This window comes from Microtus pennsylvanicus, chromosome 12 (assembly GCF_037038515.1).
Source record: "Microtus pennsylvanicus isolate mMicPen1 chromosome 12, mMicPen1.hap1, whole genome shotgun sequence".
Classification (NCBI taxonomy): Eukaryota; Metazoa; Chordata; class Mammalia; order Rodentia; family Cricetidae; genus Microtus; species Microtus pennsylvanicus.
The window spans coordinates 35,477,995-35,494,399 of NC_134590.1; the positions used below are offsets into that span (position 1 = coordinate 35,477,995).

General features: G+C 35.9%; 1 protein-coding gene across 1 annotated transcript in view; it reads left to right on the forward strand.

The window, feature by feature from the left end:
* The window catches only part of Pds5a (PDS5 cohesin associated factor A), a 99,413-nt gene that overhangs the window by 56,128 nt on the left and 26,880 nt on the right, over positions 1-16,405 (forward strand). Inside the window, exons 16-20 of the mRNA XM_075943349.1 lie at positions 742-881; positions 4,612-4,727; positions 10,257-10,362; positions 12,818-12,978; positions 16,171-16,294. Of these exons, the coding sequence (XP_075799464.1) occupies positions 742-881; positions 4,612-4,727; positions 10,257-10,362; positions 12,818-12,978; positions 16,171-16,294 (647 nt within the window). The remainder of the gene's footprint in view (positions 1-741; positions 882-4,611; positions 4,728-10,256; positions 10,363-12,817; positions 12,979-16,170; positions 16,295-16,405) is intronic.

Sequence of the window (16,405 nt, forward strand, 5' to 3'; positions counted from 1 at the left end):
CTTTTTTCATATATATCTCATATATGAATTTTTGCATGCATATATGTGTATTATATATGTCCCTGTTCAGTTCCCTGGAGCTGGAATTACTTATAGATATGCTTGTGAGCCAACCTGAGGCGCTAAGAATTGAAACTGGCTCCTTTCCAGGAGCAACAAGTAGTCTTATCTGCTGAGCCATCTCTCCAACCACTTAAAACAGGTTATTCATTTATGAATAAATGGTAAAAGATATTCCTTAATTTCATTTATAAGAGCCCTTTGTCTCACTGTCTTACTGGGTCACCAACATTTATTTATTTTATAATATTTTGTTTTTATTTTTAATTATGTGTAAGCTGAGTTTGAGTCACATACCTGAGGAGTCCAGAGATAACAGATCCTCTGGTGTTACAGCAATTGTCAACTACCTGATATGGGTACTGGGTCTTTAGCAGGAGTGGTAAACACTTTTTCTAATAACTTATTTATGTTTATTTTATGTGCATTATTGTTTTGCTTGCAAATATGTCTGTGTGAGGATGTCAGATCCCCTGCAACTGGAGTTACACACAATTGTGAGCTGCAGTGTTGGTGATGGGAATTGAACCCAGGAGCCTCATTGTTCTTAACTGCTGAGCTATCTCTCTAGTCCCTTCCCCTACAGTGAACACTCTTACCTGCTAAATCTTTTCTCCAGCCCCCCACCAGTGTCTTAAAGATACTCTTTCTTTTCTAATATTTATTCTCTTCATTTTATAGAGAATTTGCCTGACCCTGGGAAAGCACAAGATTTTGTAAAGAAATTTAACCAGGTTCTTGGTGATGATGAGAAGCTGCGGTCTCAGTTAGAATTGTTAATCAGCCCAACCTGTTCATGCAAACAAGCTGACATTTGTGTGGTTAGTGAATTATGCTTTTATAATTTTCTTCTAATAACTTGGAGAAATCTGTATTTTGTTACATAGATTTTTGTGTTTCTTTTAACCGTATGGTAGATGCTAAATTACTTAGTAATATATCCAAATGCAACTAAATTCTCCTTTCCCAAAGATCTGAACCAGAGAGACTGGTCCTAGGGAATGACCAAGACTTCTTATTTAATGTGTGTTTCTTCGCTTAAGAAATGGAAAAGAATTTTCATAATGTTTTGTATGCATGCACTTCCTTCTTTTTTTTCTGAGCATAGAAAATGTCTGCCAATAACTTAGTTAGAATCATGTCATCATACAGGATTAGATTTGTAGAAGAAATAAATTCTTTTGTAGACTTCTCTCTTGCACTCCTTATTTTCTAGGAAACTAGTATGATAGAAACTTAGAAAAGAAAACTTTGTATCTTCAGCACTTAATGCTGTTATGTGTTTGGAATACATTATGCAAAGATAGGCTTGAACACGAAGAAAAGATTAGTATTTTGGTTACTTATTTTTACCTTTGTTCTGAAAAGGATTAAAATTGACAGTTATTTAAATATGTAATGAGGTATTAAAGATTATAATAGATGTTCTTACAAAGTGGTCAAGGAGCTAAAACAGTTTTTATTCGTTGTGGGGAACTAAACTGATCATTATGTGAGAAGATGTGCTGTAAGGTCCATTGGATAAGAGAGCTCTTCTTACCCAGGTGCATTCATTGGCCAAGTGTCCTGATATTTTCTCCTTTGCACTTACCTGAATAATTTGCTGCTTTAAAGATTACATGTACTTAGAATTTAGTAGTGTTGTAGGTTTCAAAGAATCTTCTCATATAATTGGATTGATACAGTTTAATGACTTAATTAGCCATGCGACCACGTGGTTTAAAGTTTTGCCTATAAGGACAATGAAATGTTAAAGGACGTTTTTCATGCTTCATTTCATAGCAGGATATAGTGACTAAATTACAAGTAGAGCCTGTATTTCATAATGTGTGATATTGTCTTTTTTTTTTTTTGTAAGAACCAGTGCAGGGGCTTATGATCATGAGGTGTTTTGTTACTAATTAAAAAAGCATGAAGACCTGAGTTCAAGTGCCCAGATCCCATGTAAAAGGTGAATCATGCACCTCATCTTAATACTGTAGAGGCGAAGACAGACAGGTCCTCCCTGAGGACTCACTGTTTTAGTCACAGGTGTACACATGCACACCACACACATAATACAAAGCAAACCAAATACCACACACACCCCCAAAAATGATGATGAAACTATAATCAAGGGATACTTTGATTTGAGAGAAAATAGGGACTTTACTTGAATTTGATAATAAGAGCAATAGCATGAATCCCTTGGTTATACCAGAAATATATAATAGGCTTCAAAAACATACATTTATGGGGCTGACTTCATGACTCAGCTGATAAAAATTCTTGCCCCCAAACCTTAGAACCTGAGTTCAATTCCTGACATCCTAATGTGGACAAGAAAACTGAGTTCCAACGTGTCTTTGAACTCCACATATGTATGCATTCATTCACTCACACATGCACCGCGTGCACACAAGCACACACAATAAATATATGAATAAATGAATATATGAATAAATATGTAAATAAATTACAGAGGTCTGTAATTAAAATATCCAGGAACGAATGCAATGAGCAGGCAGTGCATGCAGTCATTGCTTCTGGCTTTAAGAATCAGGAAGGTGGAGATAAAGACTATATTTGTCTGAAAAATAGCTTGATAGGTATGATAGTGCTTGTCTGTAATCCTAGCCTTTAGGAGGTGAGGGGAAGAAATCACCATGAGTTCATGACCACTCTGCAATCCATAGTGAGATCCTGATTGTGTTTGTTTGTTTCTAATAAATGAATAAAACAGAGCTAGTCATATAGCTTGGTGCATAAAGGTACTTCCTGTGAAGCTAGTTGTTTGAAGATTGATCCTTTACCCAAGTAGTGGAAGGAGACAATAGAATCCTTCAAGTCAGTCTCTTATTCCCACAAATCCTCAGTGATGTGCGTGCGCGCGTGTACACACACACACTAAAAAATACATATTTTCCCTTGATCATGTTTACACCATTTTAATTTATTGTTACTTTTAGTAATTTGTATTATACATGGTAACTTGTAGTTTGGGTGACAGAAATAGGTCACTATTTTGATAGCAAACAACATGATAAGTGTTGTGATAGAATTATATATGGAAGAGCATCACAGAACCCTGGAGGCGTAGAAACAGGTCAGAGAATAACTTAGTCTGGAATAAGTGGCTCCTGGGTTGAATCTTAAAGGACATGTAGGAACTAGATCACTATGTCTAGATCACTTTTCTAGTTTTGGGGAGTGAATAGTTCTTTGTAAAAATAGATCTATTGTTCAGTGGCAAGCTCCCACCTGAATTCAGTTCTAAAACCTATAATGAAGGGGAAGAGCTGACTGCTGCAAGTTATGGAATGCATGCACCTACATAAAACACATACGCTTCTAATAACAAATAAAATGAAATTTAAATTAAAAAATAGGAGATGACATGTTTTCTGTGACTTGTGATTCGAAATCTGAGTTTAGACCTGGTTGATATATATTAACATTGTTAAATCACCTGAAAGACCTAGAGACAATAAGATCCCGTTCTTGTCAGAGATAGTTAATATTACTGCCATCTTTGAACAAATAGAGACAATTACTTTGATTCATGAATTCACAATAGTGTAAAATAATTCTGTATTCACATTATTAAAATTCTGGAAAACTATATGCTTCGATTTATCTCTTCCTTCTGTTTTTTCAGAATTTAAAAATATTGCCAGACTTTTAAACATAGCACCTCTCTCCCATTTTTTGGTTTGCTTTTTTACGCTAGGTCTCCCTGGCCTAGGCTGTTCTGAAGTTCCTGGGCTTGGTGCTTCTGGAGGGTCTCTAGTACCCCAAATTTATGTATATGCCATTATATGTATGCTGCATAACCCCTTCTCATTTTAAAGTTTTTATTAATTTTCTGTGGGTGCAAGGGGACAAGTAGGTCAAAGGAGACAGTTTTCTCTCCACCGTATGGGTCCTAGGAATCAGACTCAGTTTTCCTGCTCCACGCAAGCCCCTTTATCCTCGGTCACCTTGCTGCCCTTTTTTTTAAAAAAAAAAAAAAAAAAAGAAATTAGGTCTGGATTGATAGTAGTTACAAGCGCATACTGCTCTTGCAAAAGACTATAAAGTTAATTTTCTAGAACTCACTTAGAGCAACCCACAACTTCCTGTAACTCTAGTTCCTGTAATCTTTTTAGAGAAATAGCTCTAATACTGTCCTCTGACTTCTGTTGGCACTACTTTCATGTGCACAAACGTACACTTACATACATACATACATATATAAACATGTAATACTAAGAATGTAATTAGGAAATTAACTGAAAGAAAGCCCAATATTCTATTCAATCATGAAATAATAAAACCATTTATAACTGAATAAAATTTTTTTAAATAGAGCATTTATGTTGTTACAGTAAATAGAAATTGTATAGTGGAGGTACAAGTCAAAATCAAGTCATTTAAAACTACTTCATCCTTTTTTTTTTAACTGTCTGGATTTTTTTAGTGATTACTATGTACATTTTTGTTTTCATTTCTTCCTGGTTTTGAATTTTTCATTGCTTTTCTTGTGAAAAATCATAAAGTGATGAAACTTAAAGTAAAACTTTTCTTTTATAGAGAGAAATAGCTCGGAAACTTGCAAATCCTAAGCAGCCAACCAACCCCTTTCTAGAGATGGTCAAATTTCTGTTGGAAAGAATTGCTCCTGTGCATATTGATTCAGAAGCCATAAGGTAAGCCAGGAGATTTGTGCAGAATAAATACATTCTTATCCCAGAGCATGTTTGTGAGCTTAAGTGCTGGACCCACAGAGATCCGTTCCTTTAATGTAGGAAGTGTGTCCACCACTCAAGAATGACTATTAACCTATATCTAATGCCTTTTACTTTTTATAAGTTTTTACAATTAGATTTATTCTGTATGTGCTAATTTTCAAAATCCTAGAATATATATAAACAACAAAGAAAATTTTAGAGTTTAGTTAAGCATTTCAGTGTTCATGTTATTTTCTGTTATGTCTTGTTTTATCACTGTACTTGATGTATGAGAACAGAATGGCATATTGAAAATGAGAACTTGTTTTTTAAAAAGCAATCCACACATTTTACTTCTAAGAGTTCACTATTGTAAATTTGTATGAATGATTCTGTCTTGTAGTGATAATTGTTACTCATGTTGGTATACTTTGTAGCACTCATTGGTTCTTAATCCAGATATATCTGGATCTGGAGACCTAATTTGGTACTTAAGAAACCACCAGTTATTTCATCTGTATGAATCACTACTGTGGGTTCTATTGGAAGGCATGTTATACTGGTTTTCAAGGGTTACCATAACAAACTACCATTGGCTAGCAAGATACCTCAGAATGTGACAGGTGTACAGTAGGACACTTATTTTCTTCAAAAGTCCTTTTCCTTCTTCTCGAGATAGCCACCGACTTCTCATTGCATTTTCAGATGGTCTTTTCCTGTGTATCTAAAACAAATCAGTGTCCTACTCTCCTTGTTTTTTAAAAATAGCGGTCGTCGTAGGTTAACCTCATCCATATAATTTCTTTATATAATTATTCATTAATGCTATATCTCTTAATATAGTCACATTGTGAGATACTGGTCACTAATATTTGTGAGTTAGAAAGGAACAATTCAGCCCAGAACATCATTTTTACTATGATTAAATTAAGACTTTCTGATTGACTTTCCTCTTTGCAAAAAAGAAAACAAAGGAACAAAAGTTTGGATAATAAAACTTTTGTCCATAGTTAGTTTAAAAAACGTAGATATATTATTTCTTGTCAGTGAGTATCCTTTGATCTGTACCATTTACTTCTCACCTACCCTGCCCTTGTGCAGCTTGCTGTGTCTGTGGTGGAGTGGGGTACAAACTCAGGAGTACATACATGTGTGCTGGGGAATGAATTCAGGGTCTTTACAATACTGAGTACACATCAGTATTTATCAAGTCACCCTGGCACTGTAGCATCACGTTGTATCAGATTAAAGATACAGTGTAGTAGGAATAGGAACTTTTGACTGTGCATATTAACTTTGATAGGGATATACAGTGGCATCAGGGAATTTCACAGGCATCCTTTATTGTTAGGTTTTATGTTAGCTTTTGTAGGTTAGCTTTAAAAATAATAAAAAGCTATGTGTAAAGTACATTGTGTACCCAGTGAAGAATAAATTACATAACCCAAACTCTGTGAGTGGGTGTGTTATTATAGAAGGTTCCAAGAATAAGCTGTACATCTGAGTGGTAAAAGGAAGTATAAATTATAGAGATTAACCAAGTAAGCTCTTCTAAGGATATAATCCAGGTCATGGACCTTGAGTTTGTGGGTTACTTAGGTATTCTGAGCTTCAGTTTCCAAATCTATAAAAATTATAGCAATGATAATTACTATTTGTTTAAATCATGGAGAGGTTTATATGTATGTAAATATCATTCATATTAAATAATACTTAAAACATAATTTGCCACACTTGTCTTTTGTATTACATGTTGGCTAATATTGGTAGGTTTTTTTTTTTTTAGGGGAGAGAGAGAGAGAGAGAGAGAGAGAGAGAGAGAGAGAGAGAGAACGCTAGCTGTTGTTTTGGAACTCACAATGCCTCCTGAGTGCTGGGATTATGGCATATGACACCACTATTTAGGTCTCTGGAGGCTGGATCTTAGACTGGCCTAGAATGTGGAACTTGCTATATAGACCAGTCTGGTCTTGAACTTGTTAGCCTCCTGCATGTTATGATCAGGCCACCCGCCGCGTATAACTTACAGTGTAGAATTGTAAAACAACGTATAGTTTTACACTCCTTTAATCCCATCATTAGGGAAGCAGAGGCAGGTAGATCTCTGTGATTTGGTCTATATAATGAGTTCCAGGCTGACCAGGGTTACATAAACCCTGTTTGAGAATACAAACAAAAAGAGAGGAGGAAAAAGAAAAAAATTGAGAGAGGCAGAAAATTATCCATCCCAAAATTAATTAAAAATGTTAAAACTACAATAGTCATTGTAATAGTGGTTGAAACCTAGGAATGAAAGTAAAATTAAAGTGGGAAGAGGTGAAGAGAAAGAACTGAATCATGAGGAAATCATGATGTCATCAAATATGAAAACTATTTTGTAAGAGGAATAGCTAGAACGTAAGTTAATATTGGCTGAGCACGTCAAGATGCTTGCCAACAACTATAATGTTGGAATTTGATCTCCAGAATCCACATGGAAGAGAACTGACTCTTCCACACATGTGCCGAGCGTTTGTGTGCACACACACAGACACATGATAAATAAATGTATGTAAAATGCAAGGGTGTGGTTAAGAACATACACTGTTCTTTTTTTTCCTTCTCTTTTTGAGACAAGGTCTCTCTCTCCAGGACACTGTCTGGCCTTGAACTGACTATGTACATACACCAGACTTTTCTCAGACTTCACCTGCACATGCCTCCTGGGTGTTCAAAATTAAAGATAACAATACTACTCAGTATATGCTTGGAGCATATGCTGTTCCTGCAGGGAATCTTGTCAGGGACCAGGACAAAAATACCACTTGCCAGGGTAGGGACGTGGGGATTAGAAATATAAATAAAGAGCACAAAGATGTGAAAATAATAAAACAGAAAACATGAAAAGTACAGGAAGGGAGTTCCAGTGAATACTGAAATCGCCTGCATTTAATATCCAATTGCTTAAAATACCCCGACCAAAAGAGGTAGAAGTAAGATTTAAAAAAAAAAACTACATTAACTTGATGTGAAGAAATGAACAGACCAGTTGACGGTCGTGGGCTACATCCAGTTAAACATTCTCTTGCTAGAACAAAACAAGTCACACACACTACACCAAAAAATTCTGTAGGCAAACCAACCACTCCCTTGATGGAATCCAATATTATCTCTTTGAAGGAACTGGAATCTTAGTTGGATCTTTAGACTTTTGTTTGATGTAGAAACATGCCTACTTTTCTATTCCTGAAATACAAGGTCTGGCTATTAGCTACACCTGTTGACAATAACCTTGAGAAAGTAGAACTTTCTGAACTAAATGTAGGTGGGACCTTTGTTTGTTTGAGGTACAATCAATAACCTTGGTAAATTCCAACTCTTTGACCTTTAGTCTAGGTGGAATTAGGCTCCATAGAACCCGTGTTCGGTTCCTACTTGTAGGACATCCAGTGCCACTTTCTGACAGATAGATGTGCCATGCAGAGAGAGCTGGGATATAGAGTTTATTTAGTGGTTTGTGGGTGAGGAGGGAAAAGGAAAAGGGCAGGAAAGGAAAGGGAGAAAGGGGGAGAGGAGAGAGAGGCAGAAGCTGTAGTTACCTCTTCTGAAGAGGGACTGAAAGAAAGCAGGCTGGAGATGGGGGGTGGGGTTGGGAGTGGGCAGGGTTGTGTCTTTAAAGAGACAGGGTACCCAGGTGACAGACCAGGCCAGCTGATTACAGCACAAGCACCTTCAAATAAAGAGGAAGTGAATTTGTGGCAAGTAAGTATATTTGGAGAAGAAACTTTGGATTCTTTTAATAGTTGACTTTTGGATATTTAAAGATTTTATTTTAATTTTATTTGTGTATCTGTGTTGGGTTTGTGCAGGTGAGTAGTAAGTACCCTTTGGGACACCATGAAAAGGGTATCAGGTCCCTTGAGCTAAAGTTAGTTATAGGTGGCCTGTAAGCTCACTCACTGAGACATCTTTCCATATCTCATGATTTTACTTTTTCTGAGGTCCATGCTGGCTCTCTGTACTTGCATTTTCTTCTCAGGTGGTAATATTGCAATTGTGTACCACACACTTCAGGTTCATACTTTGTATTTAAACAAATAAATTCTTTACTACTAGAAGTAGTAATGGTAACATATGCCTGTAATTCCAGCTCTTACCATGTAGAGAAGAGACTATCCTCTGCTACACATTGAATTTAAGGCCACCCTGGGCTATGCGAGACCCTGTCTCAGCAAGAGCAAACATTGTTTGATTTCCGCGAGTGGTGTGCATTAGTCCCAGCTACTCTGAGACGGGCGGATCACTAAGACTGAGTTAAAGGCAAGTCTGAGCAATATGCAAAGACCCTATCTGATAAAACAAATCATAATAATTTGATTGAAACAGTTATTGCATTAAAGGAAAAGAATCTTTCTCACTCCATTCGTCACCCCCATCCCTAATGGCTCAGTGGTTAAGAGCATTGCCTAACTGTTTCTTGTGAGAGCATCTTGCTGTGTATGTAACCTTAGCTGACTTGGTGTTCACTGTGTAGCCCATGCTGGCCTTGAACTCATGGCAGGACTCCCACATTAGGTTCCCTTACAAAGCTGGAATTACAGGCAAGCACCACAACACCCGATTTTGTGTGGCATAGAGGATCAAACCCAGAGCTTGACAAGTTTGGCAGTCTATATAAAAACTACATTCCTGAATTCGTATTTGTTTTTATTTTAAATAGTATTAGTTTACTTAGAGAAAGTAACTAGACACCTATAATCTTACCACTTAGGAGACTTGAGTCAGGAAGGACCAAGAGAAGTCAGCCTGGGATACATGTGAGATCTTGTCTCAAACAAATAGATGTATTCTATTAGATGCTGTGATTCTGTAGATCAGTTATTATTCTATTTTGTGGGAAATATATGGAAAAGATAACTCGTTTACAGTTTCATGTTATCTACTTGCATGTTTATGAATACAGCATGTTTCTGATTAGTTACCTTTTGGTTATAATTTCTTAGAATTACTGATGCTAGTGGAATTAACACTATTTTCCCTGTATTTGTTCACTGCTGGATCTTTAAATTACTTTTATTTATTGCGTGTGTTAATGTGCACATGTAGCACAAATTTGGAGGTCAGTGAACAACTTTCAATAATCCTTGGCATCTCTAATGTGGGTCATGGATCAAACTCGGCATCAAGCTTGCTAGCAAGCACCTTTACCCACTGAACCATCTTCCTGCCCTAGTGTCTGAATTTTGTTTGGAGTGGCCATTTGCCAATTACTAACTCTCTTTATATGTAGAAATGAATATTGAAATAGCTAATATTAATAGCTTATTTTTTAGTCATTGTTGTTACTATTATATACACATTACATTTTGGGGAGGGCCACCTAAAAGTAAGCTTACCCATCAAGTGGTCATGCTACAGAAACTTCTTTGACCATTGTCTTTTTCGATTCTCTATGCTTATCATATTTCAGTTGGGATCCAGTTACTAATTCAAGCAGACTTACTAACTTACATTTCCTTCTTTTGATAGTGCACTAGTAAAATTGATGAATAAATCAATAGAAGGGACAGCAGATGATGAAGAGGAGGGTGTAAGTCCAGATTCAGCCATTCGCTCAGGACTTGAACTTCTTAAGGTATTTTAAAAACAATTTTATCTCTGTTTATTTCCAAAGATTCATAATGGCATTCCCTTCAGGATATGCAACAGCAGGCTTACTATACTTTAGATTATGAAAAAAAATGAAAATTTTCTGGCAGAAATTACATCCTTTCTTTTAATGTTTAAAAAATAAACCAAAACAAAATAAAACAGACTCTCATTCTTTAGCCCAAACTGTCATGGAACTCTCATTTATCCTTCTACCTCTCAGACTGCCAGGTACTATGATTTCAGTTATTTATCTAGAAATTAGATCTTACAGAAATATTTTTTCCATCTTTAAAATAGTTTTTAATAATTTGCAAAATCATTTTACATAATACTGTAGCGTCTTTTTTAAAAGATCTGTATATGGGGGCTGAAGGATGACTCAGCGGTTACGATGGCTTAGCAGTTGACCGTTCTTCAAAGGACCCAGGTTCAATTCCCAGCACCTGCTTGGCAGTTCCCAACTGTCTATAATTACATTTTCGAAGGACCTGGCAGCCTTACGCACAGACATACATGTAGGCAGAAGCCCAATGTACATAATAAATATTTTTAAATGAAATATTATTTCTGATTATTTTTTGCATTCCTGCTCTACTTATGACCACGTATGCCAAATAATCCTGAGTTATCTTTCAGAAAAATTGTATCTGAGGTCATTGACTGACTACTGGAGTTTTTGACATCATCTGTATGATTGGGACATTTTAAAGCTATTCATGATCTCTTTTTGGGGGGTGGGGGGTTGGTTCCAGATAGGGTTTTACTGTGTAGTCCTGACTGTCACTCTGTAGATCAGGCTAGCCTCGAATTAAAGTCATGCACCACCACCACTGCCCAGCATGCTATTGATGATCTTAATAAATGCAAAATAATTCAGTTACCTATAAAACAGACCCAGGTATGGCTCAAGAATTTTTACTGTGACTGCAAATAAGAATTGTTTTCAGGACTAGTGAAAGGATTGGTTCCACGTTACAGAGTGACATGGGAGCAAGACAGTGTTGTCACGGACTTCAAGTGTGTCTTTGTCTAACCACAACACTGGATGGAGCTCTCACTGAATCGAGTACAGAGGGTGAGGCAAAAATACATTGAAATTACAACAAGACAAAATAAAGAAAAGACAGACCTGTGCTGAAGAGAACAGTGGAGGTGCCAGGGATCAAACCCAGAGCCCTGCTCGTATGTGTCTAGCACAGAGGCACAGAGTTTAATCTACTGCTTTTTGTCCAGTTTTAAAATGGATTTCTCTAGTTTTTCTGCAAGTAAAAAACCTCACTGAGCCCATTTCTGTACTTTTATGATGTATTTAATGTTTACTTTTTAAGAACATGAAGATGGACTGTCGATTTTCTACTTCTTTACTTAGCTCTTGTATCCGATAGGAGCTAGCCTCATTCCCACATTATGAAGATAAAGTAGCCATTTCTCAACTTAGCTGGTATAAGTTCCTTAATGGTAGAGACTGGTTAGGGCTCGTGTCCAATAATACATGTTTGTTATTAAAAGTGCATAGTTATGTCTTTATTGTTGACAATTATGATATGAGCTTTCTATGAGGATTTCACTTGACATTTCTATATAGATTATCTTTTTGACAGCCAAAAGCTGTGTTTTTTGTTAAAAATCAAAAAACTTGGTGCTTTTATTTCAAATAAAAATTTTCTTACTTAAATATATTTATCACTCTCCATGAGAAAAATGAGCCTTTGAGCAGGAGAGATGGCTCAGCACTTAACATGTTTTTAGAGGACCGAGATTCAATTCCAAGCACCCACATGGCAGATCACAACTGTCTGACAGACACACATTCAGGCAAAACACTAGTGCACATAAAACAAAATTTTCCATTTTGTCAGAACTTCCTTTGCAAACATGAGCACCTAAGTTTGATCCGTACTACCCAAATAAAAATGCCTAGCTTTGTAGCATGCTTGTAATCCCAGCACTGGGGAATGAGAAACAGGAGGATCCCAGAGTCTCACTGGCAAGCCATTCTAGCCTAGTGAGCTCCAGGGCAATAAGAAGCCCTGTCTCGAACAGAACTGTGTTTCTGAATGTGATGCCCAAAGATTTGCTTGGGCCTCTATAGGCATGAGCCTATACATGTGTACACACACATACACACGAGCATGCACAGACATGATTTTTCTTTTTAAAAGAAGATATTCTTTGTTCTGTGTGGCAGAAATAATCAAGAGATTAAGTGATTACATCGAAGGTGGCATATTAGCTATCTTGGGGAAATGACTTTAAGCCACCGTGCATTGTTTCATTAATGCCTCATGAGTAAAAGTAACTGTATTGGTAGCTAAAATATGTAATATGTATTCTATGTGGTGTACTAACATATGTATACCAGAACATTTATTGGTTGAAAGAAATCTCCTTTTTAATAGATTAGAGCTGTACTCTTAAAGGTGTATCTATTCCTCCAGGTTCTGTCTTTCACACATCCTACCTCGTTCCACTCTGCAGAAACATATGAGTCCTTGTTACAGTGCCTAAGAATGGAAGATGACAAGGTAGCAGAAGCTGCAATACAAATATTTAGGAACACAGGCCACAAAATAGAAACAGACCTTCCCCAGATACGATCGTGAGTATATTTTCTTTTAACCCGGTTAACACAAAAGTTTATGTTTGTGGGCAATTGAATCTTGATTTCTCTTTTATGGAGGAAGATGGGGACAGAAAAAAAACTTCCACTTTCGTGCTGATTTTCTGTCTCCTTTAGTCTCTCTGTCCCCTCCCTGCCTCATTGTATCTATCACATTTAGGATAAAAGTAGAAGAACAAACTACAACTGTTTGTTTAGAAGGAAATGAATTAAATATTTTATTACATTTATGATTAATTTAATTTTTTAATCTATATTATTTTCTTTCAAATTGACTATAAGCTCAGAGCTGTAACCTTCCTGTCCCAAAACAAAAAAATAGGAATAATTAAATAGTGTTCATCATAAGGGATATTAAATAGTGTTCATCATAAAATATTTATTAGTTGCTTGGTAATTGATAATGGTGACAAGACTATGGGAATAAAGTACATTTATATATTTTAGTTTGGCATTTTAGGATTATACTTGTAAAGGAGGGAGACATAGAAGAACATGTTGATATTATCCATTGCATCAGATGTTCATTGTATGTTAAAATAATTCATGATAAATACGAGTAAGGTTTGTCTCATAATGTAATTAAAGAACATATGGACTCATAAGGTTTTATTAAATTTAATTCATGTGATACAAGTCTACACTGTCAGTCCTTGTCTTCAAAGAGTTTGTGGTCTAAAAATGATCTTGTTTATGTATCTGTACATATAATGAAAGGATCATTATGGTTAGGTTTGTCACAGATCTGCAATCCCAGGCAAGAAAACTTTTAGGGCTGGAAAGATGACTCAGAGGTTCAGAGCACTGACTATTCTTCCAGAGGTCCTGAGTTCAATTCCCAGCCTTCACATGGTGACTCACAGCCATCTCTAATGAGATCTGGTGCTCTCTTCTGTGTGCAGGCACACAGGCCGGCAGAACATAAATATTTTCAGTAATTTTTTTTAAGGGAATTTGGGAGTTAAGGACATAGCTCAATGGGAGAATACATATTCGACATACATGAGTCCCTCCCTGGGTTCAAACCCCTGTGTACAGAAAAGGAAAAAAGTTAACACAGTAGGATGTGGTTTATGACATTTTCCTCCAGACTTAGAATAGTTCTACATTTTAAGGCAAGAACTTTTTTAAAAGACTGCTGTTTCAAAAGAAGCACTGGAAAAATAGATACAGGTGAAATAGTTAACTTTAGGATCAAAGAAGGAAACCTTTTGTTCTTAAGAGGATAAAAGGAATAGACACAAAAAAGCAAAAACAGTATGAAGATGTCAGTAACCACCCTGGTAGCGCCTTTGGATACTAGCACTCTAGAAACAAAACAAAGGTGTGGGGAAAGAAAGAAAGATTAGTTTATTTTTATATCACTTCAGGCTTGCTTTTATAAAAATAATTTTATATACCTGTACTTAATCAAAACTGTATCTTCTGGGACTGGAAATGTGGCTCAGCAGCTAAGAGCACACACTGCTCTGCTCTTACAGAAAATACTACCTTTCTTCCTAGCACTTGTAATGCTTGTAATTCCAGCTCCAGCAGATCTGACTCCTGACGTTCACTGGCACCTGCACTCAAGTGTACATGCCCACATACCAGCACATAAACATAATTACATATTTTAATGTATTTATGATGGATGCATCCTTTAATCTGCACATTTTTTTCAAATTGGTATAAATTTAGTAGCTACCACCTTCCTGTCCCAACAAAGAAAAATAGGACAATTAAATAGTGTTCATCATAAAAATATTTATTAGGTCCTTGGTAATTGATAATGGAGAAAATGATCGTGAGAATAAAGTACATTTAAGTGTATTTTCTTTAGTTGTTCACCAGTTTTAATAGTAGTGAGCTTATAGATGTGAAATTATGAACAAAAAACCAAATGGTGTTCAGGCTAGCAAGGCTATTTTAGTCATGGAAATCCCTAGTTTGACTATCCATGGAGATAGGCTTGAGATGTTCATAAACATGTCAGATTTATACTGACTATCATGTTTCAGACTTTTTTTGGTTTTCGGCTGATGTATATGACTTGTGCTCTTGAATATTGCTGTTAAAGTTAAATATTGTTAAAAGTAGACCTTTGTATTTGATGGCATCAAGTTTTTGGTATATAAAATGACACCTTTAAAAAATTGTATTGAAGTTATAACAAATGTTTGTTGTAGAGTTCTCTTGCTGTGCAGATTTCATCTGATTATAAAAGTATTTATATTTATCATGAAAGCTGAAACTAAGGCTGGGTGTGTGCCTCCATGGTAGTGTATGCATAAAGCTGTGAGGTGTCTCCAGCATTTGGTGGTGAGGTCTGTTCATGAGGCTAGGAAAATAAAAGGAAGAAACTATTTCATATATGTACCTATTTTGTAGGTTCTTGTGAGAATATTTCCTTCCTCCACATGTTTTGCCATATAGCCAGCATTTGTTTTTGTTTTTTATTATATTTGTTCCCATATTGTTTTGTGGAAAGAATTTTAGTTTTATCTTTTATGTTAGTGTAGTGATTAAGTAAATTGGGGTTTGTTTGTTTGTTTTTTCTTTTTAATGGATCTTTAGCTTCAAAATCCAGTTTCATCTTTAAATGCAGTCTCACCTTTTCCCATCTGTGTTACTTTTGGCATTTTCCATATCTTTATGTTTTAGTTTTCTCATCCTTGCTATGGCTATAATAATAGCCATAATAATAGTTCTTTTCAGGAATTAATAGTCGTTAGTTGAATTAATATGTGTTCACAATACCTCAAATGGTAGCCACACGTACACGTACTAGATGATTATTAGAAATGTTTAATTTCATTTTACCAAACTGAATGTAACTGTGTTTACTTACACTCACTGATATCATTTCAGCTGTTTAATAAAACTTGGCTTTCTACTACTGATTTTCCATGGCTTTTTTAAAAAAAAAAAACTGAAGGGAATTATAAAAGGGTACTGAAAAATTAGGAATATCTTCTTAGAAGGTAAATGTGAATATGCCCTGGTTCAAGTAGAATATTAATTAAGGGTAGCTTGTTACTTTCCTATATTCATGAGTTAGCTTTAAAATGAAAATTATTTACTTAAAATAGCCTTTGAACAGATCTGATTAAGTAGGGGAAATGATGAATAAAAAGAAACCTAGGATTTATATGCTCCCCAAAATGACAACTGTATTATTATTTCTTGCAGAACATTAATTCCCATTTTACATCAGAAGGCAAAGAGGGGTACTCCACACCAAGCCAAACAGGCTGTGCACTGTATCCATGCCATCTTCTCAAATAAGGAAGTCCAGCTTGCACAGATATTTGAGGTATACCTACTCCATAGAATGTGTTCCCATTGGTTTGTCTCAGTCTCTGTCATTTGGTAAGGCTGGAGCCTAGGTCTATAAACCTGTTTGCATGTGTTCTTACATTACAGT